Raw genomic sequence first — 26969 nt, 5'->3', positions numbered from 1 at the left:
GTACTATTATTCTCATAAATATACTCTGTTAAATCCATGAGAGTTTACACAGTAATCTCCAGCCTTACTCAAGTTTTGTTCTGTTAAAAATTTTTGAACTTCATCTGTTTTTTCCAGTTTTCTTTACCTGGACCAGATTTCCTTTGGTGATTACAGAGAAGAGTGTTGACACAATAGCCTTTAAACTTCCCAGGCTTTGGGACTTCCCTGGTGGTCCAGTAGCTAACACACTGTACTCCCAATGCAGGGGGCCTGGGTTCAATCCCTGGTCAGGCTGGATCTTACATATTGCAACTGGTGCAGTCAAATAAATAAATGAATAAAAAAAAAACTTCCCAAGTTTGCTTATTTATGAGCATTTCTGAGTCAGTGGGTCATGCTCTTAAGTGAACTATATATATATATATATATATATATTTTTTTTTTTTTAGTGTTGATATAGAATCTGACATCCAGTAACAAAAGGTAATACAAACCATCACATTAAAACTGGACTTTATTACATTTGTTTGCAATTTAGTTTGCTTATGGTTTGTAATTTCACATACACACAAAAATATATTATTGATATCAAAGAAGTTGAAACACATTGTATCCCAACAGACATCTGTCCATTTCAAATACTACAAACAAACATCTTTTACTAGGGAAACAATTCTTTTTGAAAGTTTACTAGAATTAATTTACAGCTTACCAATTACTAAAAAGGTGTGAGTTCCATCATGGTGTTGGAAACTTAAAACGAAAATTCAATTTATACACTACAGAAACAAAATTACATTATTAAATTAATAAGTTAATAAAGATACACATTTCACCTATGATAAAAATATTTAATTTATAAATCATTATAGAATATAATAAAAGAAATGAAGTGAGGCCAGAAAATTGATTTTTGAAGGATTTTGAGACTATAAACTTATATTTTAATATTTTGTTCATATATAGCCAAGAGGAAGAGAGAAAGCCAACCTAGGGTCAGTCCAAAGTTTTGCAGGAGAAACATCAACCAGGGTCGCTGTGTTTGAACATGAGTCATTTCAGGAAGCTAAAAAAAGAATAAAACACCAGAATAAGATCCAGATATATTCACTGCTGGGAAAAGTTTGGTGGGAAAACATGAGAGACTCTGTTATTCAGAACTTAATAACCTTTCCAATTCCCCAAACGGTTACAAAATGTTTAATACCCACTCTCACCAAAATTCTAAAACATCAGATAAATTGAACCATTAGAATGTAGTGACAAGGATCCTAGCAATGCCAGAAATCTTAAAATGACAGTTATCAACTGAAAGCAAATCTAATTCCGATTTTTATTTTTGGAAAATATTTAAATGTGAAATATATAATAGATGAAAGGAATTCTTTTTGATGGTCCTATTGGGTTTATGAAATTGCTAAATGCACTGGCTATTACAAAGCATATATTTGTTTCTTTTCAAAATGATGACTGAGATCTTCCTGACCTTTGGAACAATAAAGGCATCATTTCCTAAGGCTAGGTTTTATTCTCAAAGAGAGAAATAGCAACAGATTTATGTTTGTGAAATGCTGTAACGCCATTTAGAGGGAAACATTCACTCAACATCTGTGAGTCATTCCTCAATCTGTTCATCTCACGTTCTTTTGATTCCTCACCCTGAGAAGGTCAGGGTCACTGTCTCTCTTTCATGACAATCATTTCCATTGGAGCATAGCCTCAGGTCAACAGAGATTGGACACTGAACTCAACCCTGGCACTACAGACACTCAGTGCTGGATAATTCTCTGTTGTGGGGGTTCTCCTGTGTGTTGTAGGATGTTTAGCAGCATCCCTGGTTTCTATCCACTAGATGTCAGTTGTCCCTCTGCCCCTAGTCATGACAGCCAAGAATGTCTCCAGACCTTGTCAAATGTCCCCTTGGGGGTTCTCTCCTCTGGTTGAGAACTACTGGATTCGTACCTAGCAAAAGAAAGGTCAAACATATAAAATATGCAAGGGCTTTAAATTTATAGCAATGGAAAACAGATTGGTGTCTTTTTTTCATGCCTGTATGGGAGCATCCTGGATGTTCTGTTTCAGTGTGTTTGAGATGGATATTTCTGTGTTCAAACTGGCAAAATAGATGGAAGGAGGAGTAAAATTATTGCATCCTGCTATCTCACACCCCAACACAGAGCCATGGAATAAAAGACAAAGTGGGATCCAAACTGCTATCCTGAATGGACAGATGGATGAATGGACAGATGGATGGATGGATAGCCTTAAATTATGTAATATACATATGTGTCACATTCCTTTTCAGGTTCTTTTCCCTTAAAGTTTACTACAAAATATTAAGTAGGGTTCTGTGTGTATATCTTAATCCCAACCTCCTAATTTATCCTTCCCCCACACCCTTTGCCCTTCGGTAACTGTAAGTTTGTTTTCTATGTCTGTGAGTCTAGTCTCTTTCTGTTTTGTAAATAAATTCATTTGTATCATTTTCTCTAGATTTCACATATAAGCAATATAGGCTTATCCATATAGCAACATAAGCTATTTGTCTTTCTCTGTCTGACTGATTTCACTTATTATGGTAGTCTCTAGGTCCATCCATGTTGCTGCAAATGGCACTCCTTGCTTTTTTAATTAAAACAATTTGCTCTGTGATAACTTGCCATCCATTCAGGGGTATGTACATTTATAAACCGTACTGAAGGCAAATGTTGCAATATCCAGTAGCAGATCTTTAATGACACCAATAAGAAGCCATTTTTCAGAATAAAGATGGAAATAGACAAAGAAGTGTGAACTTAGGATGGCCCAGGAGTGTGAACCTTAGGTGTAGAAGAAGGAAAGACACCATCTTAGTTTCAGAGGATGTTCCATAAACCATCCTTTATGTCAAGTCCTCCCTCATATAAAATTACTGCATGGGACATGATATTAGTATTTATCCACTTGCCTTCCTGATGTGCTTTAACATTCTCCATGAGCATTCACTTTTAAGCTTCAACTTGACTAGGGATACAATTATGTGGATGGAATCAAGTGTAAAACATTTATTTACTATCACTTGCTAAAATGTTCAGAAATCCTAATTAGCAGTTGACCATCATAACTACATCTCAGTTAATTAAGAGAACTTGTAGGGACCGTTCTCTGTAGACCAGTTACAGTCAATATGTGGGCTTCGTGCATATCAGGGAATTTTTTTCCTATGCCTGATTGAAATTTTTAAAAAGAACTTCACAGTGGTATGTTAAAGAGTTGCATCTTAAAGATTATTTTCCAGAAAATTACAACTACTTGACTGTCGTGTCTTGACATTCACTGATTAGACTCGGGGAACTTGCCAAGCATGAAGGTTAAAAACGAAGTTACTTTCTGCTTCAGGATTTCCAAATATCTGGCAAAAGTCTGAAGAACATTTCTCCTAGTACTATCTCTAGAAGGCAAGGCTGTTTTGCTATCATTTCTCTTTTTTTCTACTTTTTACTTCAATGTTAACACATTCTATTCATCATTTCACCCCTCTAGTCTTAGGGTATGAATCAAGATCTGTAAAATTGTTCAATAACAGTTTAACTGCCCTGGAGGAAAAGGGGACTTTTCTTTTTTGAAAGCCAGGGAAAATGGTGGCATTTAAACTCTTCTTGGGTGTTTTTTAAAAAGAAAAAGCACAATATGTACTCTCAAAAATGAATTCCTATGGACTTTTATTTCCCTTCAAATTTGCTGACTGAAATGATTAAAAATATGGCTAGATTCAGAGCAAGTGAAATGCTGCAATCAGATGTGGTTTGAGCTTCAACATTTTATGCTTGTATCTTTTGGAAAGACTTTCTGTAGAACTTGCTAGTATTTTGGTATGTACCCAAGAGATATTACGGTTCATATGTCATCCATAATAATCCAAAACAGTGCCAAGTACTGTCTCAAAAGCAAGCTTAACTAGGCTTTCTTACCAAACCATGTGGACATGGGAAGTGCAGACAGGCCAATCAAATTATGATCAAAGCTTCCATGTCAGGGTGAGAATCTCTTTAAAGTTTTAAAATTTGAAATTTTCATTGTTTGTCTGTTTCTATAGACTTACAAAGTTAGTCTGTTACAGCTTTTTTCCAGTGCATACTGTCTGCCTTATAAACAGAAGCAGTAACATGCTATCTTTTATGACAAAGGCCGTGTGATACCTATGTATTCTACTACATATTTTTATCACATGCAGTGACTAATTGGACTTTTTAGTGTTGGCATTTTTTTTCTAGCTACTTAGAAATGTATTGGGCCATAACAGAGGTGAATTTCAGATAGAAAGCTGGTCTTTGCAGGTGTTTGTATATCCTGTACAATAATGAGATGATCTGGCTTCTTGTCCTGGTTCTGACGTCACGTCTACATGCCTTTGGATAAGTCATCATCCTTCCTGAGCCAGTGTTTCCTCATAACTGAAAGGCGTTAATCATTTTACCTCTTGCGGGATTTTGAGGAGTAAATAGGAGAGAAGGAAAGATATAAGTAAAGGTGTGATTAAAAAAAGGATGTAAATCAAAGTAGATGTTACATAAGACCTTCCTCTAGAGCATCCTGAGAGACCTTGAGGAAAAACAAGCTGCTAGAAAGTACTGCTGAATCGATGGGAAGTTATCACAGAGCCAATTGTTTTAATTTTTTAAAAGAAAGGAATGCCATTTGCAGCAACATGGATGGACTTAGAAATTATCACATGAAGTGAAGTAATCCAGAGAAACAATCTAAAATAAATGGTGTAAATGAACTTATTTACAAAACAGAAATAGACTCAGATGTAGAAAACAAATGTATGATTACTAAAGGGGAAAGGAAGCATGGGGATAAATTAGGATTTGGGGATCAACATATACATACTACACATATAAAATATATAATCAACAAGGACCTACTGAATAGTACATGGAACTCTACTTAATATTTTGTAATAACCTGTAAGGAAAAGGATTCTGGAAAAATAAATATATGTAACATAATTTAAGGCTATCCATCCATCCAGGATAACAGTTTTGGATTCACCTTTGTCTTTTATTTTGCTGCTCTGTACTGGGATGTGAGATAGCAGGTTGCAATAATCTTAATCCTCCTTCTATCTAGTTTGCTGGTTAAAACAAAGAAATATCCATTTCAAGCACATCCAAATAGAACGTCCAGGATGCTCCCATAGAGGCATGAAAAAATACATCAGCCTATTTTCTGTTGCCATAAATCTAAAGCCCTTGCATATGTTGTATGTTCGACCTTTCTCTTGCTGGATACAAGAATCCAGTAGTTCTCAACCAGAGGAGAGAACCCCCAAGGGGACATTTGACAAGGTCTGGAGACATTCTTGGCTGTCATGACTAGGGGCAGAGGGACAACTGACATCTAGTGGATAGAAACCAGGGACACTGCTAAACATCCTACAACACACAGGAGAACCCCCCAACAGAGAGTTATCCAGCGCCGAGTCTCAGTAGCGCCAAAGTTGCGTTCAATGTCCCATTCATGTCGACTTGAGCCTGTGCTTCAGTAGAAATGACTGTAGTGAAAGAGAGACAGTGACTCTGACCTTCTCAGGGTGAGGGATTTGAAAGAATGTGAGACAAACTATGAAAATGAAAATACAACGTATCAAAACTAGTGGTATTCAGTGAACACAGTAAATAGAGGGTAATTGACAGGATCAAATGCATATATTGGGGGAAAATATATAAAAGCAATAATCTAAGCTCCCAATTCAGGAAACTAGAAGAAAACTAGCAAATTAAATCCCAAATAAGGAAAAAAAAAAGAAATAATAAAAACTAGAGCAGAAATCAGTAAAATTGAAAATAGGAAATCAATAGAGAAAAATCAACAAAAACAAAAGTTGATTTTATGAAAAGAACAATAAATTAGACAAGTCTCTTCCAGGCTAACTAAGAAACAAAGACAGAAGACACAAATTACTAATATCAGAATTGAAAGAGGGATATCACTTAAAAAATCCATGGATAATAAAGGAATATTATGAATAACTTTATGCCCACAAATTTGATAACCTAGATGAAATGTATAAATTCCTTGAAAGATGCAATCTGCCAAAACTAACACAAGAAAAAAATAGACCACCTGAATAGGTCTATTTCTTTTATTAAAGAAATGGAATCAATAATTAATAATTTTCCAGAGCACCAGACCCAGATAGATGTGTTCACTGGTCAATTCTATCAAACAATTAATGAAGAAATTATGTCAGTTTTCTATAGTCTCTTCCGAAAGAAAGAAGCTGAGTAAATAATTTCTAATTCATTCTAAGAGATCAGTATTGTCTTAATACCAAAAACCAGACATATATGATAAGAAAACTATAGGTCAATATTTCTCATGAACAGAGATATAAAGATCCTCAACAAAATATTAACAGATCAAATCTAACAATGTATAAGAAAAATTATATGCCACAAAAAAGTGGGATTTATCCTAGGCATCCAAGGCTGGTTTAACATTCAAAAAATCAATTAATGTAATCTATATTCCAATATCTGTCTAGTTAAAGCTGTGGTTTTTCCAGTAGTCATGTATGGATGTGAGAGTTGGATCATAAAGCTGAGCGCCAAAGAATTGATGCTTTTGAACGTGGTGTCGGAGAAGACTCTTGAGAGTCCCTTGGACTGCAAGGAGATCCAACCAGTCGATCCTAACAGAAATCAGTCCTAAATATTCATTGAAAGGACTGATGCTGAAGCTGAAATTCCAATAGTTCGGCCACCTGATGTGAAGAACTGCCTCATTTGAAAAGACTCTGATGCTGGGAAAGATTGAAGGCGGGAGGAGAAAGGGATGACCAAGGATGAGATGGTTGAATGGCATCACCAACTCAATAGACATGAGTTTGAGCAAGTTCTGGGATTTGGTGATGGACAGGGAAGCCTGTCGTCCTGTAGTCCATGGGATCTCAAAGAGTCAGATATGACTGAGGAACTGAACTGAACTGACATTTCAATATCAACAGGCTAAAGAAAAATCACATGATCATATCTATAGATGCATAAAAAGCATTGACAAAATCCAACACCTATTCATGATAAAATAAAAACTCCCAGCAAATTAGGAATAGAGAGGAGCTTCCTCAAATTCATAATTAGCATCTTAAAAAGCCTGCAGCTAACATCATACTCAGTGGTAAGAAACTGAAGGCTTTCCTGCTAAGATCAGACACAAAACAAGGATATCCCCTTCCACCTCTGTTTTTCAACATCATATTGAAGTCCTAGCAAATGCAGTAAGAGAAGAAAAGGAAATAAAAGTTACACAGATTGGGAAAAAAGAGATAAAACTCCGTTTATTTGTACTTGACACAATTGTCTATGTAGTAAAGCCAAAACAACAAAGCTCACAGAACTAATAAATGCTTATATCAAGGTTGCAGAATAGAAGGTTAATATACAAAAGTCAATTGCTTTTCTATTTACCAGGAATGAACAGGTGGATTTTGAATTAAAAACATCATTTATATTAGAACCCCAAAATGAAACACTTAGATATAATAACTCTAACATAATATATAAAACATCTATTTGAGGAAAACTATAAAACTCAAAGATGTCAAGGAAAAAGAATAAATAGAGAGATATTCCATGTTTATGGATAGGAAAATTCAATATTGTCAAGATGTCAGTTCTCCACAACTTGATCTATAGATTGAATGCAATTCCTATCAAAATAAAAAACCCAGCAACTTATTTTGTGGATATTGACAATCTGATTCTAAAGCTTATATGGAGAGGCAGATGACACAGAATGTCCAACACAATCCTGAAGGAGAATAATAGAGTTGGAGAATTTGATACTACCCAGCTTCAAGACTTACAATAAAGCTATAGTAATTAACACAGTGTGGTATTGGCAAAAGAAAAGATAAACAGATCAGTGGAACAGAGTAGAGCTCCCAGAAATAGACCCACATAAATACAGTCAACTGATCTCTGACAGATGAGCAAAAGTAATAAAGCAAAGATAGTCTTCCCAATAAATGGTGTTGGAACTATTGGACATGCACAAGCAAAAATAAAAAAGAATCTATACACAAAATTTTCATAAAAATTAAGATGAATCACAGATTTCAATGAAAAACATGAAATTATAAAACTATACAGGTAAAACCCAGATGACCTTGGGTATGGTGATGCCTTTTTAGATCCACATCAAAGACATGAAAGAACTGATTGACAAGCTGAACGTCATTAAAATGAAAAACTTCTGAGTTCCCTGGTGCTCAAATGGTTAGGATTCCAGGCTTTCACTGCCTTGGCCCAGGGTCAATCCCTGGTTGGGAACTGATATCCTGCAAGCCACATAGTGTGGCCAAAAAGAAAAAATTAAAACTTCTGGTCTGCAAAAGATAACATCAAGAGAATGAAAATATAAGCCAGAGACTGGGAAAAAATATTTGCAAAAGACTCACCTAATAAAAGACTGTTTAAAATATGCAAAGAACTCTTAGAACTTAATTCAATGCAAAGAAAACAAACAACCCAATATTTTAAATGAGTAAAAGAACTGAAAAGACGGCAAATAAGCACATGAAAAGATGTTCAACATCATATGGTTTTAGGGAATCTCAGATTACACTGGCAGTGAGACATGTGAGATACATGAGATACCACTACCTACCTACTAGAATGGCCAAAATCCAAAACACTGACAACAGCAAATATTGGCAAGGATCTGGAGCAACAGGAACTCTCATTCATTGCTGGTGGGAATGCAAAATGACCCCACCACTTTGGAAAACATTTGGCAGATGTTTTGCAAAACTAAACATACTCTAGAAATTGCGCTCCTTGGTTCAGTTCAGTTCAGTTCAGTCGCTCAGTCGTGTCGGACTCTTTGTGACCCCATGAATCACAGCACGCCAGGCCTCCCTGTCCATCACCAACTCCCGGAGTTCACTCAGACTCATGTCCATCGAGTCAGTGATGCCATCCAGCCATCTCATCCTCTGTCGTCCCCTTTTCCTCCTGCCCCCAATCCCTCCCAGCATCAGAGTCTTTTACCAAGGCACTCCTTGGTATTCACCCCAAAACACTGGAAAATTATGTTAACAGAAAAACTTGCACATGGAAGTTTACAGTGGCTTTACTCATAATTTCCAAAACTTGGAAGTAACCAAGGTGTCCTTTACTAGGTAAATGGATAGATAAACTGTGGTACATCCATACAACTGAATATTATTTAATGCTAAAAATCTGAGCTATCAAGACGTGGGGAAAATGCAAATGCCTATTACTAAGTGAAAGAAGCTAGTCTGAAAAGGCACCATAGTATAATAATTTCAACTATATGACATTCTGGAAAAGTCATACTATGAAAACAATAAAAAGATTAGTCATTGCCAGGAATCACCGAGGATGCACACCAAGGATTTTTAGGGCATCAAAACTATTCTGTATGATACTACAGTGAAGGAATATATGTCATCTGTCAGAATCCATAGAATGTACAACAGCAAACATTGTAAACCCTCATGTAAATAGGGACTTTGGGTGATAATGATTTATCAGTGTAGTTTCATCAGTTGTCACAAACATAACTGGTATGTGACGTTCATAGTAGGGGAAGGTACATATGTGTGGGGGTCAGATGTCATGTGGGAATTTTCTTTATTTTCTACTCAATTTTGCTAAGAACTTGTAACTGCTCTAAAGCAATGTTTTTTAATTAAAAAAAAAGCATTTCCTAGGATTCCTAAAAATCAAAATCCAAAATCCATTTTAATTAAAAACATTATATTTTAAGCACTCCATATGGATATATATGTGACATATGGATATAGCCATATATAGTGACATATGGATATAGCCACCATTGTAGAAAATGTAGACAAAAATTTTTTTATTATCTATGCCTGGTATAAATGAAACACTCATACCTTGGCCTATAGGCTTATTGGGAGAAAAATCACAATGATTATGGATCTTTTGGTATTGATTATGAATCTAATGATATTTCTCCTGTTCCACCTAAACATTCCTGTTTTCTACAAGTAGAAAGAGTAAAAACAAGGGGGGTAAGGAAAAAAATGAAGCATATTTTGAGTTGCTTGAAAAGCCTTTGACTGTGTGTACCACAACAAACTCTGGAAAATTCTGAAAGAGATGGGAATACCAGACCACCTGACCTGCCTCTTGAGAAATCTGTATGCAGGTCAGGAAGCAACAGTTAGAACTGGACATGGAACAACAGACTGGTTCCAAATTGGGAAAGGAGTACATCAAGGCTGTATATTGTCACCCTGCTTATTTAACTTATATGCAGAGAACATCATGAGAAACGCTGGACTGGAAGAAGCACAAGCTGGAATTGAGATTGCTGGGAGAAATATCAATAACCTCAGATATGCAGATGATACCACCCTTATAGCAGAAAGCAAAGAAGAACTAAAGAGCCTCTTGATGAAAGTGAAAGAGGAGACTGAAAAAGTTGGCTTAAAGTTCAACATTCAGATAATGAAGATCATGGCATCCGGTCCCATCACTTCAGGGCAAATAGATGGGGAAACAATGGAAACAGTGAATGACTTTATTTTGGGGGGCTCCAAAATCACTACAGATGGTGACTGCAGCCATGAAATTAAAAGACGCTTACTCCTTGGAAGGAAAGTTATGACCAACTTAGAAATCATATTAAAAAGCAGAGACATTACTTTGCAAACAAAGGTCCATCTAGTCAAAGCTATGGTTTTTCCAGTAGTTGTGTATGAGTGTGAGAGTTGGACTATAAAGAAAGCTGAATGCTGAAGAATTAATGCTTTTGAACTCTGGTGTTGGAGAAGACTCTTGAGAGTCCCTTGGACTTCAACGAGATCAAACCAGTCCATCCTAAAGGAAATCGATCCTGAATATTCATTGGAAGGACTGATGCTGAAGCTGAAACTCCAATACTTTGGCCACCTGATGTGAAAAACTGACTCATTTGAAAAGACCCTGATGCTGGGAAAGACTGAAGGCAGGAGGACAAGGGGATGACAGAGGATGAGATGGCTGGATGGCATCACTAACTCAATGGACATGAGTTTGAATAAACTCCGGGAGTTGACGATGGATAGGGAGGCCTGGCGTGCTGCATGGGGTCGCAAAGAGTCAGACACGACTGAGTGACTGAACTGAATTGATTTTGAGTTACTGAATTGTTTGGTGGCTAAGGACAAAGTAGATAGTGCCATATAGAAGTGTTTCATTCATATTCATGACAGGAAGATTTTTTCCCAAGTCTTTTCCATATTCTTATAACACTGAAACACCTAGATTTTCTTTTTCTTTTTCCAAATGATCATCACTGCTATGAAGAGCCACTGGAGTACACAGATGTTGTTTCTATGTTCTGTCATATGTTGTCAAACACATGAGAAAAAAATTAACTTTAGAATATTCACTCATCCACATATTTACAACGTTAACTTTCAGTTAGTTTTTCTCTTGACTTTTAAAGGGTCATTTGATGATCATTTATCAGTGACCTGTTGTCTAAGAAATAATTAACAAAGAGACATGTAGGAGTCCTGTTAAATAGGTAGGTAGATTTATTACAGTTAATGACACTCAAAAGTTCATCCAGTGTTTATAAAACCTAACCACTTAGTCTGTATAATTTTTTATGTCTCCAAGAAAATTTTCTGAACCTGTCATCCATGAGATCACAATTTGCTGAAAATCTGGTAAAGCAGAAAAACTGTTTGGCCTTCGCCACCCCAAGAAAGAGATGGACTGAATTTTATCTGTCTTTCTTCTCCCATGTGTTGGCTGGCCAACTTACTTGTGTTAATAAGTGTTCTACCACAGACACAATCACATAAACTTTTTGCTTTTCTTCCAGACTGTTGACAACATACATAGGCTGACTCTTTATAACAGTGATCATCTCATGCATTCAGTAAATTTAGATGAAATGTAAACGACCTACGTTATTCTTGATGAGTAAGCAAGATTGCATTGGACATTCACTATCACAAACTTTATAAAAACACCAGGGAAATGGCTCTAGTGAATTAAAAAAATCACCTGAGGATCAAATATATTATTCAGTTCTCAATAAGAATTTAGGAAAGCAAGCCAAGTATCCACTGATAGATAAATGGATAAACAAAATCTGATATACATATAATAGAATATTATTCAGCCTTAAAAAGGAAGGAAGCTCTGACAAACACTATGACATGAATGAGCCCTCAAGTTATTATGTGAAGTGAAACAAGCCAGTCACAAAAGGACAAATACTGCATGATTCTACAAATGTGGGAGAAGGCAATGGCAACCCACTCCAACACTCTTGTCTGGAAAATCCCATGGACAGAGGAGCCTGGTGGGCTGCAGTCCATGAGGTCACTATAAGTCGGACACGACTGAGCGACTTCACTTTCATGCATTGGAGAAGGAAATGGCAACCTGCTCCAGTGTTCTTGCCTGGAGAATCCCAGGGACGGGGGAGCCTGGTGGGCTGCTGTCTATGGGTTCGCACAGAGTCGGACACGACTGAAGTGACTTAACAGCAGCAGCAGCAGCTACAAATGTGAGGTACCTGTAATAGTTAAATTCATAGAGAAGAAAGTAGAATGATGGTTACCAGGAGCTGAGGGTAGGTATATTATTGTTTAATGAGTACGGAGTTTCAGTTTGAAAAGATAAAAAATGTTCTGGAGATGGATGGTAGTTGTTGCACAACAATGAGTGTACTTAATGCTACTGAACTGTACACCTAGAAATGGTAAATTTTTTGTTATTAATAGTTTACCACAATAAACACACATGCACTCACTCACTCCAAGGTTTCAAAAACTTTGCTTTAATTCTTTAGCTCTTTGTTACAGAGTCACTAAGTCATGTCTGATTCTTTGTGACTCCATGAACTGCAGCACACCAGGCTTCCCTGTCCTTCACTATCTCCTTTATTCATTGTAATACTATCACAAGTAAGAAAATATACAATAGGAATAATTATCAAATACTAAAGATTCATTGCATTCACTTTGTATTGAGAAACATTAAATTGTGGGTTATGTTTAGATGATTCTAGGTACTGTGTTATACTGCAGTACTACAGCAGGGCTCAGTCCTGTTGACTCTCTGCGACTGCATGGACTCTAGCCCGCCAGACTCCTCTGTCCATGCTATTTCTCAGGCAAGAATATTGAAGTGGGTTGCCATTCCTTTCTCCAAGGGATCTTCCCAACTCAGAGATCAAACCCAGGTTTCCTTTGTCTCTTGCATTGCAGGCAGATTCTTTAGCCACTAAGCCATTAAGCAACTTTCAATACTGGAGTGGATTGCCATTCCCTTCTCCAGAGAATCTTCCCAACCCAGGGATCAAACTCTGGTCTCCTGTATCGCAGGCAGATTCTTTACCGTTTGAGCTACAGGGAAGTCCTGGCTCAGATGGTAAAGCGTCTGTCTACAATGCAGGAGACCTAGGTTCGATCCCTGGGTCGGGAAGATTCCCTGGAGAAGGAAATGGCAACCCACTTCAGTACTCTTGCCTAGAAAATCCCACGGACAGAGGAGCCTGGTGCACGCTCCTTTATCCACAGAGTTGCAAAGAGTTGGACACGTCTGAGCGACTTCACTTTCTTTCTTTTCTTTCTGTGTTTAGATCTCAACATCCTAGAGCATAAATATTATATTATAAATATTTTTGTTTCCTCAAAATTCATATGTTGAAAGCATACCCCTGAATGTGATGACATAAGGAGGGGGGGCCTTTAGGAGGTGATTAGGATTCGATGAGACCATGAGGACAGAACCCACGGGAATAGAATTAGTACCTATAACACAAATCACTATGTTGGCCCAACAATACCCTGAAATTGGGAGATGTGTTCCCACTGACACAAGTACTATTTTGAATTTTTGTTGATGTTGTTCAGCTGCCAACTCATGTCCGACTCTTTGCAACCCCATGGACTATAGTACATCAGACTCTTCTGTCCTCCACTAGCTCCCGGAGTTTGCTCAAATTCATGTCCATTGAGTTGGTGATGCTAACTAACTATCTCATCCTCTGCCACTACCTTCTCCTTTTACCTTCCATCTTCCCCAGCATCAGTGTCTTTTCCAACCAGTTAGTGCTTCACATAAGGTGGTCAAAGTACTGGATTTTCAGCTTTAGCAACAGTCCTTCCAATGAATACTCAGGGTTGATTTCCTATAAGACTGGTTTCCTTTAAGATTGGTTTGATCTCCTTGAAATCTAAGGGACTCTCAAGATTCTTCTCCGTCACCACAATTTGAAAGCATCAATTCTTCGGTGCTCTTCATTATGGTTTAACTCTCATATCCACACATGACTACTGGAAAAATTATAGCTTTGACCATACGGACCTTTGTCAGCAAAGTGATGTCTCTGCTTTTTAATACACTGTCTAGTTTTGTCAGAGATATCCTTTCAGTTCAGTTCAGTCACTCAGTCATGTCCAACTCTTTGTGACCCCATGGACTGCAGCACAGGAGGCCTCCCTGTCCATCGCCAACTCACAGAGCTTACTCAAACTCATGTCCATTGCGTCAGTGATGCCATCCAACAATCTCATCCTCTGTCATCCCCTTCTCCTCCTACCTTTAATCATTTCCAGCATCAGGGTCTTTTCCAATGAGTCAGTTCTTTGCATCAGGTGGCCAAAGTATTGGAGTTTCAGCTTTAGCATCAGACCTTCCAATGAATATTCAGGACTGATTCCTTTAGGATGGACTGGTTTGATCTCCTTGCAGCCCAAGGGACTCCCAAGAATCTTCTCCAACACCACAGTTAAAAGCATGGGGCTTTGGTGCTCAGCTTTCTTTATTGTCTAACTCTCACATCTATACATGACTACTGGAAAAACCATAGCTTTGACTAGAAGGACCTTTGTTGGCAAAGTAATGTCTCTGCTTTTTAATATGCTTTCTAGCTTTTTTTTCTATGCTTTTCTTCCATGGAGGAAGCATCTTTTAATTTCATGGCTGCAGTCACCATCTGCAGCCATCAGCTTTCAGCTTTCCTTTAGGTTTTTTAAAATTAATAGCTATGTTTGTAAAACAACTGAATACAGTAGTTTTAATTTTCCTTATCAAGCAAGAAAACAAGAGCCACAGTTCTCAGTGTGTCTGAGATCACCAAACAGGAAGCTTAAAAGGTTATTTTGAAAAATTCAGCATTAGATATTTTATTTGTTAAATATTCAAATACAATATTATAGGTTTCTACCTTCTCAATGGTATCCCAAGGGAATTCAAGAAGCCATTTGCAATAGAAGATAAGTGAAAATTTCTCTTTTGAAAACTGAGTTATAAGACAAATATCCTATCACTGTCAGACATAATTCAGAGACACAAAGATGTTACCTGCTTTTAACTTGCATTAAAAAATTCACTTATCCATTTTTTTTTTTGTTAGGGAAAGCGGTTGAGTTAGATAAACTCTGAATTATACAGCTCAGTAAAGACAGTCATCAGCCAGCTGTAGCATTTTCTTAAAAAAATGGGTTTCTTTAGAAGATACATATGTTTGTGTGTGCACACATGGTTTGAGAAACTATCAAGAAGAAAAGAAACATGCAGAGCAAAAAATACAAACATTTCTGGTGGTCACTTTTTAAAAATTATAAAGCTCAGCATTCATCAAAGTTTAGTCTATTAATAATTTCCTCAGTAGAAAATATCTAAGGGTAGAGTTTGACTGATTTTTACAGAAAGAGAATGTAAATCTTTCAAAACTGTTGGTAAGAATGATTCATACTTCTTGCTTTGTGAAGAAATCATTGTGAATGTTAAATTATATTCATTGTGCTGCCTAAAAAGGCTTTTCAATGCTTGTCATGGATTTAAAGGATGGCAGTTACACTCATTGATTTCAAGTACAGTATTTGTTGAAAGCAAATGTGCATATCAAGATAATTCTATGTCTTTTCAAACAAAATATCTGTTTTTTATGGATGGATATTATTTAAAGGGCATTACATCTGGCTATTGCAAACTTCAAAGTGAGAATAACTTACTAGTTTTCTGGATAAAGGACTCATCTACCAGTGCCAACTTGGTGGTGATGGATTACTGATTGAATTGCACTGGATTTATTTAAATTCCCCTGACAAAGGAAGACTCAATTAAATGCAATAAATTGGAAGATAAAGAATGGGGAGCAGGGAATAGGATCAACAACCCCAAAGCGTAGGAAGAGCTTAATATTACTGTTGTTTTTTTAGTCTCTAAGTCGTGTCCAACTCTTTATAGACCCCATGGACTGTAGCCCACCAGGCTGCTCTGTCCATGGCATTTCCTAGGCAAGAATACTGGAGTGGGTTGCCATTTCCTTCTCCAGGGGATCTTCCTGACTCAGGGATCAATGCAGATCAATGCAATGCAGATAGCTTCTTTACCGATGAGCCACAGGTCACATGATTTTTAAAAAGATGCAAAACCTAGGTAGGATGGTAGCTGTTTTGTCAGCCAGTTTATGTTCTTTTTACTCAATTCACTCTCTCAAAGCTGTTATTATTCACTGAACTAAAATAACTGTAGAGAAGCCAGTGAATGTTCTTCCTCTGGATTACTAATAATCCTATTTGAGTGGGTGTCATAGGTAGAGCTTATTTTTCTGTGTTTGGATACATTTTCAAAACAGAGGCTCTTAAGTTCAAATTCAAAATAGTCTTTACCATGCTTTGCAAACAAAGAAAATTATTTGGTAATTGGAAAATGCTCCAGGCAAAAGGATGGCTGGGATATTACTTGGAGGATGTTAATTCCCAGAAGAGGGTAGATAAGCCAATTGCTCTAAGTGATTCCTCTACAATCTTGCTGTTTCCTCTCCCATTATTATGTAAGTAAAAAAGAAGTTTTAAAAAAAGATAAGAAAGAAAAAAAAAAACCAAAAAACAAAAAAAACAGCTGTGGAGTGGAAGAGGAAGCAACTCAGAGATATACGTAGTAAGAAAGACTGGTGGAGGGAGAGGACTGGAAATAAGGTTTATTCTCAATTAACTCAACATGATGGGGACCTGTCTGGTGGTCCAGTGGTTAAGAATCCACTTTGCAATGCAGGGGATGTGGGTTTGATCCTTGGATGAGGAACTAAGCTCCCATAAACCTTGGAGCAACTAAGCCCAAGCACCACAACTAGACAACCCATATGTCACAGCCAGAGAGCACACATGACTCAGTGAAGACCCCAGGTACTGCAACTAAGAGCCATCACAGCTAAATAAAATAAATAAAAAGTCACCTTGATATACAGGGAGAGGGCACAGGAGTTTTGTTTTCTTTCATTTTAGCATGAATTTGGTAGGCACATCCTTCTCCTGAACCTCCTTCTCTGAGTTACATCTCCTCCACTATCAGCTTGGATGCTATTAACATATTGGATCCTGGGCAGCTGTCCAGTTATCTCCATTCTAGGGACATCTCCATCGTGATAGCCCCTTGAGATTTCTATGAGCTTATTGCTATGGAAACAGTTTTACAGGATTTAAAACCTTAGGAAATGCCTAAAGGTCTGCAACTTGTTTCAGATCCAAAATAAATCTCTCCCTGGCATAACCTACTTAATGCTCTTCAAAATGAATTAACTCATTCTTTAAATAAAAATCATATTGTTGAAAAATAAATTCTCTCTTATTCAAATCTGAAAAAAAATACTTTTGGGGCTTGTCTTTTCCTTCTGTTTGAGAGATTTTTTTAATTTTAGAGAGGGTAGCTATGAGAAGTTTTCCTGAATTTTTAGTTCTGGGAATTTTCATGGAAGGAATTTTCAGTTCTCATACAGAATGAGAAGCTCCTACACAGCTGCCTCTTGTTCCCAAGAGCATCTAAACCAAGGTTAGCAGCACAGGGATATATTAGCTTCCTACTTCTACTGTCAACAGATTACCACTAACCTGTTGGTTTAAAACACAAATTTAAAACACAAATTTATCTTACAGTTCTGTAACAGCAGAAATAGAGACATAGATATAGAGAACAAATTTATGGATACCAAGGGGGAAAGGGGGTCAAGGCGAATTCAGAGATCGGGATTGACAATTACACACTATTGATACTATGTATAAAACAGGGCTTCCCAGGCGCTCAGTGGTAAAGAATCTGCCTGCCAATGCAGACGACACAGGAGACTCGGGTTCAATCTCTGGGTTGGACACAACAGAGCACATAAAATAGATAATATATAAGAACCTACTATATAGCTCAGGGAACTCTACTCAATGCTCTCTGGTGACCTGAATGGGAAGGAAATCCATGAAAGAGGGAATATATGTATATGTGTAGCTGATTCACTTTGCTGTACACAGAAACTAACACAACCTTGTAAAGCAACTATACGCCAGAAAAATCAATGTGTTTGGAACCAAGCAGATTACTGTGGTCTCCACTCCCTCCTCCCCAAGTAAAAAGGCTCCTCCATGTTTCTCGTCTCTTGTTTGTAGAAAAGCTGATGTCTCCCAGCCCTTCCTGGGTCCCAAAAGAGCAGGTTCAAGCAATTAAGGATTAGGACAACGAAGTCACAGATTCTGTGTCTAATATACATTTCTGAGTTGTTTTACAGGTATTATAACTGCCACCAGAGGGGAAACGCCAACTGCATGATGACCAGACTGCAGCTGTGATATAAGCTGCTCCATCTTGAGCACAAATGAGTCTATGGTTAGCAGTATTCCAAGAACTGGCCTTAAGAGAATGGGATTAACACTACTGCTCATAACAATCTGTATTTTTGTGGGCATCAAAATAATTGCAGCTTGTTCTGCTCATATATGTAAATGGGAACCTAAAACTGTCAGCAAAGAGGTGCTTCAAACCCATGCCAACATCTTTCACATTAAGTCCTTGATGCCCTTACTCAGCATAAAACAGTTATAGGAGATGGCCCTTCATCCCTAATCCCATCTAAATGGAATGATATCTGACAGGGGAGACTTGTAAACAGTTCTTTGTGGAAATCACCCACAGCAGGAAACCTTCTTTCCCATCAATTTAGCAAAACTATATTGTAACTAACTTTTCAATCACGTGCCCCTGTGTTCTACTCATTTCCAGCTCAAGCACCCCTATCAGATCTTATGATCACACAATACCTTGCCTAACTCCTTGGTGCTTTCTGTAGATGAAAGAAATAGAAAAGAAGAATAAGTAATGAACAGATGACCAGATCTCTTCCCTTGTTCCCACTTTAGTAATCTCATGAACAAACTGTGTGAACACAATAGCATCTAAAGAAAGATCACCAGAAGCCGACAAGCCTGTATGCAGTGAGGGATGGTGACAAGCCTGTATGCAGTGAGGGATGGTGATGACTCTGACCCCCTCAACTCAGTGATTAACTGTGTTGACTTCCTTTTTCCTTTAAAAACTTTCATGGCTAAGCAGAATCTTTGCAGATGGTGTTTGGGGGTACTGAGTCCACCATCTCCATAGATTACCAGCATTCTGATTAAAAGCAATTTTCCTTTCTACCAACAACAGTCTCTCAGGTATTGATTTTTGAGCAGCCAGACCTGAGGTTCAGTAACTTGTTGCTTAACTATTTTGGATTCTTCAGAGGAGAATCTGTCTCCTTGGCTTTTCCAGTTTCTAGAGGCTGCCTACATTCCTTGGCTCCTGGTCCCCTTCCTCCAGCCTCAAATTTAGCAACCTCATATCTCTCTGAATCTTTTTTCATCACATCTCTTTGACCACAACTGGGGAAGGCTTTCCACCTTTAAGAACTGGTGGTTAGATTTGGACCACCCAGATAATCCAGGGTAATTAAGACAAAATGTTACGTATGTTTTTTTTAAACTGTAAACCTTATTTTTTAAAAGCAAGATAGTTAACCCATGTCTAACACTGGAATATTTAGGAAATCAATCCTGAATACTTATTGAAAGGACTGAAGATGAAGTTGAAGCTCCAATATTTTGGCCACCTGATGAGAAGAGCTGATTCATTAGAAAAGACCTTGATGCTGGGAAAGATTGAAGGCAGGAGGAGACGAGGACAACAGAGGATGGAATGGTTGGATGGCCTCACCGACTCAATGGACATGAGTTTGAGCAAGCTCCCAGAGATGGTGAAAGACAGGGAAGCCTGGTGTGCTGCAGTTTATGGGGTCACAGAGAGTCGGACACGACTGAGCGACTAAACAACAACAACCCTGGCTAATTTGAATTAGTCTAACAACCTCAGATAGCACAGATGATACCACTCTAATGGCGGAAAATGAAGAGGAACTCAAGAACTTCTTGATGAAGGAGAAAGAGGACCATGAAAAAGCTGACTTGAAACTTAAACATTCAGAAAATTAAGATCATGGCATTTGGTCCCATCATTTCATGGCAAATGGGAGGGGGAAAGGTGGAAACAGTGACGAATTTTATTTTCTTGGGTACCAAAATCACTGAGGACAGTAACTAAAACCATGAAATTAGAAAGTGCTTGGTCCTTAGAAGGAAAGCTAAGACAAACCTAGGCAGCATATTAAAAAGCAGAGACATCACTTAGCCAACAAAGGTCTGTGTAGTCAAAGCTATGGTATTTTTAGTAGTCATGAATGGATGTGAGAGTTGGACCATAAAGAAGGCTAAGTGCTGAAGAATTGATGCTTTCAAGTTGTGGTGCTGAAGAAGACTCTTAAGAGTCCCTTGGACTACAAGGAGATCAAACAAGTCAATCCTATAGGAAATAAACCCTGAATATTTGTTGGAAGGACTAATGCTTAAGCTCTAATACTTTGGCCACCTGTTGCAAAGAGCCAACTCATTGGAAAAGACTCTGATGTTGGGAAAGATTGAAAGCAGAAGGAGAAGGGGATGAGATGGTTATATAGCATCACCAACTCAATGGACATGAACTTGAGCAAATTCTGGGATATGGTGGAGGACAGAGGAGTCTGGCATGCTGCAGTCCCTGAGGTCACTAAGAGTTGGATATGACTTAGTGATTGAACAACAACAACAAAAGATTTGGCTATGAATTAATAATTACAATTGTCAGGAATTTTATTTTTAAATTTTAAGAAGCTAAAATTTTCTGAAAATTACATATTTTTGGTGTAGTATCTACACATTATAAGCCAAATAACATCAAGTCTGTTTTGAATCCTTGTACATATTTTTATGTAGTTATAACTATTGTATCATTTTCATCATCATTGTTATTAATGTGCAAAATGGAAATGAGCACTTGTGCACCATCTTTATGAGAAACTCTGGGCAATCTCCCCATCTCCAGGTTCTAAACCTTAAGAACATCTGCATAGTCTCTTTTGACATGTGAGATAACATATTCACAAGCTTCCAAGATTAGGACATGTGTATCTTTGGGCAGCCATTATAATTATAAAGAACAAATCTCAGGAAACCTTTGTAGCAAAGATGGGAGTACGAAAAAGACAGCAAATCAACAGATCTGGTTATAAATAAGATTTATAGAAATTAGATAAACGAGATACATGGATGCTAACACATTAATCACAGACATTGCTGATTATATCAGACATTTCTCTGTTACGTCACTTCAAATACTCTATCAAAGCCCCACCCCTTACTTTCCATATTCTATGCAAATAGTAAGCAGGAAAGCAGGTGTGACTGTATTGGCATCAGGCAAAGGAGACTACAAGACAAGGAATTTACTAAACATAAAGAGGAATCATGGAGAAGGCAAAGGCACCCCACTCCAGTACTCTTGCCTGGAAAATCCCATGAATGGAGGAGCCTGGTAGGCTGCAGTCCATGGGGTCGCTAAGAGTCGGACACGACTGAGCGACTTCACTTTCACTTTTCACTTTCATGCATTGGAGAAGGAAATGGCAACCCACTCCAGTGTTCTTGCCTGGAGAATCCCAGGGACGGGGAGCCTGGTGGGCTGCCGTCTATGGGGTTGCACAGAGTCAAACACGACTGAAGTGACTTAGCAGCAGCAGCAACAAAGAGGAATCATTGATCATGATAAAATTATCAGTTCAATCATGAAGACATAACAGCCCTATATATGGATGCGTCTAGTAACAGAGCTTCAAGTACATGAAACACAATTGACAGAACTAAGAAATAAGTAAACCCATAAATATTGGCCTGTATTCTAACTCCTTGCATAAAACAGAACTAGTGGAGAAAAAAATTAATACAGAGTTTGAAAATATGAATAATATCAACCAGCCTGACTTAATTGGCATTCACAGAAACCCACACCCAATAGCTGCTGCACTCATGTACTTTTTAAGTGCATATGAGACCATTCACCAGGTTAGACCATACTCTGGGCCATAAAGCAAGTCTCAAAACATTTCAAAGGGCAAAATAATACAAAGTATATCTTCTGACTAACCAAGTATTAAAATAAATTTAACTATAAGACATGTTTTTAAATTACAAATATTAAGAAATGAGACAACATACTTCCATATAACACATGGGTCAAATAAGAAAAATTATGAGATGTTTAGAATGTTTAAAAACACTTCAAAATGATCTGCACTGGAAACAGAACATATGAAAATACACAAGAGAGGACCCCTGTGGTACAGTGGCTAAGACTGCATGTTCCCAATGGAGTTGATCCCTAGTCAGGGAACTAGAACCACAGGCTGCAACTGAAGATCCCACATGCCACAACTAAGACCTGGTGAAGTCAAATAAATAAATATTTGAAATGAAATAAAGTACATGAGATTCAGCAAAGCAGTGCTTAGAGGGAAATTTACAGCTTTCAATGCTTACACTAGAAAAGAAGAAAAGATTTAAAATCAGTGATACATCACTCCACCTCGTAAAGCCAGAAATTGATCAGAAAATTAAATGCAAAGTGAGGAGAAGGGAGAAATAAGAGCAGAAACAATAGGGAAAGTCATGAACAATGGTATACAATCACTGCCAGCTTTTCTGTTTGTAGAATTTGTGCTTCCTGTTCCTGAAAACTCTAGCACCATCAGATAACAGAGATCCTTATTCTTGAGGAGAATACACCAGGGAACACTTCCACTGAACTTGAAGTTATGACTACCATGTGGTCACTTGAGCACCTCATGCTGACTGATCAACTAATAGAGAAAAAGTTACTGTGCTGGTGGGAGCAATTGTCAATGGTCACCACGTGGAGTCAGGGTGACCGCTACACAATGGAGGCAGCAAGGACTGTATCTAGAGACCTGAGAATTTCTTGGAGCCTCTCTTGGTGCTTCCATATCTGATGACAATGGTGAAGAGGCAACCACAGGAACTATGGCCTGACAGAAACAAAGCAGATCCCTATACGGAAGCCCTGGGTGTCCCTACCAGGAAAGAAATCCGAATCAGCGGAAGAGCTGCCTGAAGGTGGGGAGAATCAAGATCGGGTGCTGGAAGAACAGAGACCATGAATATCAAATATTGCCTCAGGACTTCCCTGGTGGTCCAGTGGTTGACACTCCATGCTTTCAATGCAGGGGACGTGGGTTCAACCCCTGATTAGGGAAATAGGATCCCACACGTAGCATGTTGTTGTTTAGTTGCTAAATCGTGTCTGACTCTTTATGATCCCATGGACTGTAGCCCAACAGGCTCCTCTGTCCATGGGATTTCCTAGGCAAGAATACTGGAGTGGGTTGCTATTTCCTTCTCCAGGGGATCTTCCTGACCCTGGGAGAGAACCCTTGACTCCTGCATTGGCAGGCAGATTCTTTATCTCAACACTGAGCCAATAAGGAAGCCCCCACATGCCATGTGGCATAGCCTAAAAATAAAATAAATAAATGAAATGATTTTTTAAAAAGTTAAAAAAAAAACACAAAACTTCCTCAAGACCATTAGGGTTTAGAGATTGCTTCCACTGACTATCTTGGGTTAACTCTTTATGGAGTTTTTGACTGGCTACCACCATGCAGGGGCTTTGGTGTAGGTGTAACTTTAAAGTCAAGGAGACCAAAACATATCTGGGGGGCAGAGAGGGTCAACTGCTAATGGCCAGCACATGTGTGCTATTTTATATTCTTTCAGCCCATCTCTCACCCCAGCTACTGCTGCAGAGACCAGTTCCAAGAGGGCATTAACTATCCTGCACCGAGCCTTGCTTCAGGTCCATGCTACATTCTTCCTTCTGTTGCCATCCATGTGATGGCATGGAACTGCCAGTAAACGCCCTTGGCACTCAGGCATCCATAACCTGAAGTGTGTGTGGAGGGGTTACTTACGGGACAGATGAACCACAGGGACAGAAGCACCCTCAGAAGGTCTTGTGCGGAGGGTGCCATGTGGCAGCGTTGAACTTAATAAAAACCTATTGTCTTACTGACTTTTTATCCTTCTCTGTTTCACTCCACCTGTCCTTCCCTCCTGCTTCCTGAGATCACCTCCCTAGTGAATTGAGGCCTTCACAGAGGCCTTTGTCTTAGACTCTGCTTGGGGAAACCCACATGGATCTTTCTAACAGAGAATGAATTTCCTCTGGCCACCCAGAGCTGCATTCATTCTTAATTTCCTTTAGAAACCATTCAGTGTCACTGGAAGTTGGTGTGCTTGGATAAAGCAATACCACTTTGGAGAATTTTAGGCTGGCTGACTGCCCTGGTGAAGACTTTCTGCTTTGTTGGCATCACTGCCAACAAATGGCCCAATTTTTTGAGTTCTTTTCTTTTTAGGAGTTTGAAATAACACAGCTGATTACTTTGAAACAAATAAGCAAGGCAAAAATATAGCTAATCTTTTCACATTAACCCTGCTCAGAAGGTGCCTGGTACATTTCCAAGGTTTGGTAAATAGCCAGGGTATGAAAGTATTCCTCCTTACCCTTTAGTTACTGTCATTTATTTTCTTTGCTGTTGTACAGTCTTGAAACCTTGTTTTCTTCCCTTGAAATGACAAGATTATTTTCTTTGGCACAGCCCCAGAGTACGACAACGGTTAAACTTGCCGCTATGTGAAAGGGCTGTATTTGTTTAGAAGTTACTCAAAAGGCCGTGAGAGCAGGCGACCTGGATTATAGCAAGTAGCCCCAGGAAACTCAGAGTATTTTCTTTCCTGTCTTTTTGCCAGGATGCTAGTTTTTCTTTGGCCAATAGTAATTTGCAATAAGGTCAGGATTTCTTCTAGTTGGAATTTCATAGGATGACAACCACACTGTTTTCTTACAAGCAATTCTTTATCCTTACAAGACTGGGAGGAAAAACTTTGAGGGGAAAAGGATGTATTTAGCTTCGGGCTCAAATGGTTCCTGATAATCTTCTCAGGTCAATTTTGGGAGACAAAGAGAAAAGACTGACTTCATACATACACATCCATCATACTTGAAGAGAGATTCAGACCATATTAAGATACAAAATCAACTTTAAGTAATATAGAAATTGCCCCTTGATGAACTCAAAAAGAGGAAAGGAATTAGAAATACAAAGCTGAAAATCAGGAGGCTTGAGAATGAACTTAAAGATGGATCTGCAGACATTTTAAACAGAAAGCAAGTCACAACATTCAGTGATTAGTGGCCATGTGTTTTCTAAGTCACACAAGGCTAGACATCCAGATTCCTTGAACTGGGAGAATGGTACAATTTGATAACATTGATTGCAGGTTGGGGATTGGGGTTCAGAAAAGATGGATAGAATCCGCTATAGTACTTACGACTATCTTCACTATATGAGTAGGAAATTTCCTGAGTATCACAGATAATATGTAGGAACATTCCCAAACATGGAAGTACATTTTGGTGTTTACCTTACTTTTTGAATCTCATAAAAATTAAGAAAAAATATCAAAGAGTCAGAAGCATTTAAGTGGTTTGTTTGTTTGTTTGTGAGAAATGGTATGTTTCCTGCCATATCAGTAAACAAAGGATGTCACACCTTCATCAGTGATTGCCGCCCTCCAATGTGAGCTGGTGAGCCCTGAGAGAACTCAGGAAGGAAAGAATATCTGCATCTAGCAGCCGTCAGACTGCAGCCACTCCCTACAGTGAGCCCTGAGGGAACTCAGGGTGTGAAAGCACAGGATACTGGCTCCCGATAGCTGAGGTGCTTATCAAAGGAATGATTTCATTGAGCCCAGATTCTTTTATCTTCCCATGCACAGAAAAATGCTGAATTCTTTTTGAAAGGGTAAAATATCATGTATGAAACGAGATGCCAGTCCAGGTTCGATGCACGATACTGGATGCTTGGGGCTAGTGCACTGGGACGACCCAGAGGGATGGTATGGGGAGAGAGGAGGGAGGAGGGTTCAGGATGGGGAACACATGTATACCTGTGGCAGATTCATTTTGATATTTGGCAAAACTAATACAATTATGTAAAGTTTAAAAATAAAATAAAATTTTAAAAAAAAAAAAGAAAGGAGGAATACTTCCATATTCTTAACTTGAGATATCTGGTTTCAATTTACAAAAATCTTTGGATGTTCAGACTACCTGCCCTTTGTTGCAAAACTTCTCTATAAGCTGACCCCTCCCTTCACCTCCTTGGAGCAGCTCTCTTAGGCTTACTTGAGATGCTGTCTCCCAGGCTTGAAGTCCTAAAAATTCCCACCGATGAAAACGTAACTTTCAGCTTTCAGGTTGTGAATATTTTTTAAGTCCACATTTATTTTGGCCATGCCATGCTGCATGCAGAATGCAGGATCTTAGTTCTCCAACCAGAGGTCAAACCCAACCCTCCCCACCCCTGGCCTGCAGGGAAGCATGAAGTCCTACCACTGGACCACCAGGGAAGTCCCTACAGTGGGGTTGAAGATGATAGTTTACCTTGATGAGTCCCCTTCTTGAATTCTGCTTATAGAATGCACTGTTCTGGTCATATCAGTCCAGTTTCTGCCCTCCAGACTTTTTTTCCTTATGAAATATTCTTTTTACTTACTTCCAGGACAATTGTTGGATTCACTAGTCAATCCTAATGGTCCTATTCTAAACATGACCTTCAAGATTGTTTATTTTACTTTTCAGCTCCAGGATATGTGTAATCACATACTTTATTTCTGATCAGATTGGCTTTCTATTGATTTTAAGCCTTAAATATTTCTTTTGTTAGTTTATGCCATTTTTATTTGC

General features: G+C 38.3%; 1 protein-coding gene across 7 annotated transcripts in view; it reads right to left on the bottom strand.

Moving 5' to 3' along the window:
• Nucleotides 1-478: 478 nt before the first annotated feature.
• The window catches only part of SLC39A12 (solute carrier family 39 member 12), an 84336-nt gene continuing 57845 nt past the window's right edge, over nt 479-26969 (bottom strand). For 6 of the 7 annotated variants that reach the window (XM_061436160.1, XM_061436161.1, XM_061436166.1 and 3 more), the window contains one exon: nt 479-1048. In XM_061436160.1, the coding sequence (XP_061292144.1) occupies nt 920-1048 (129 nt within the window). In that variant the 3' untranslated portion in view covers nt 479-919. Of the gene's footprint in view, nt 1049-1886; nt 1945-26969 lie in introns of all 7 variants that reach the window. The other variant, XM_061436165.1, reaches the window with a different exon arrangement.

This window comes from Bos javanicus, chromosome 13 (assembly GCF_032452875.1).
Source record: "Bos javanicus breed banteng chromosome 13, ARS-OSU_banteng_1.0, whole genome shotgun sequence".
NCBI classification, from domain to species: domain Eukaryota; kingdom Metazoa; phylum Chordata; class Mammalia; order Artiodactyla; family Bovidae; genus Bos; species Bos javanicus.
This window is presented reverse-complemented; position numbering and strand designations above follow the sequence as displayed.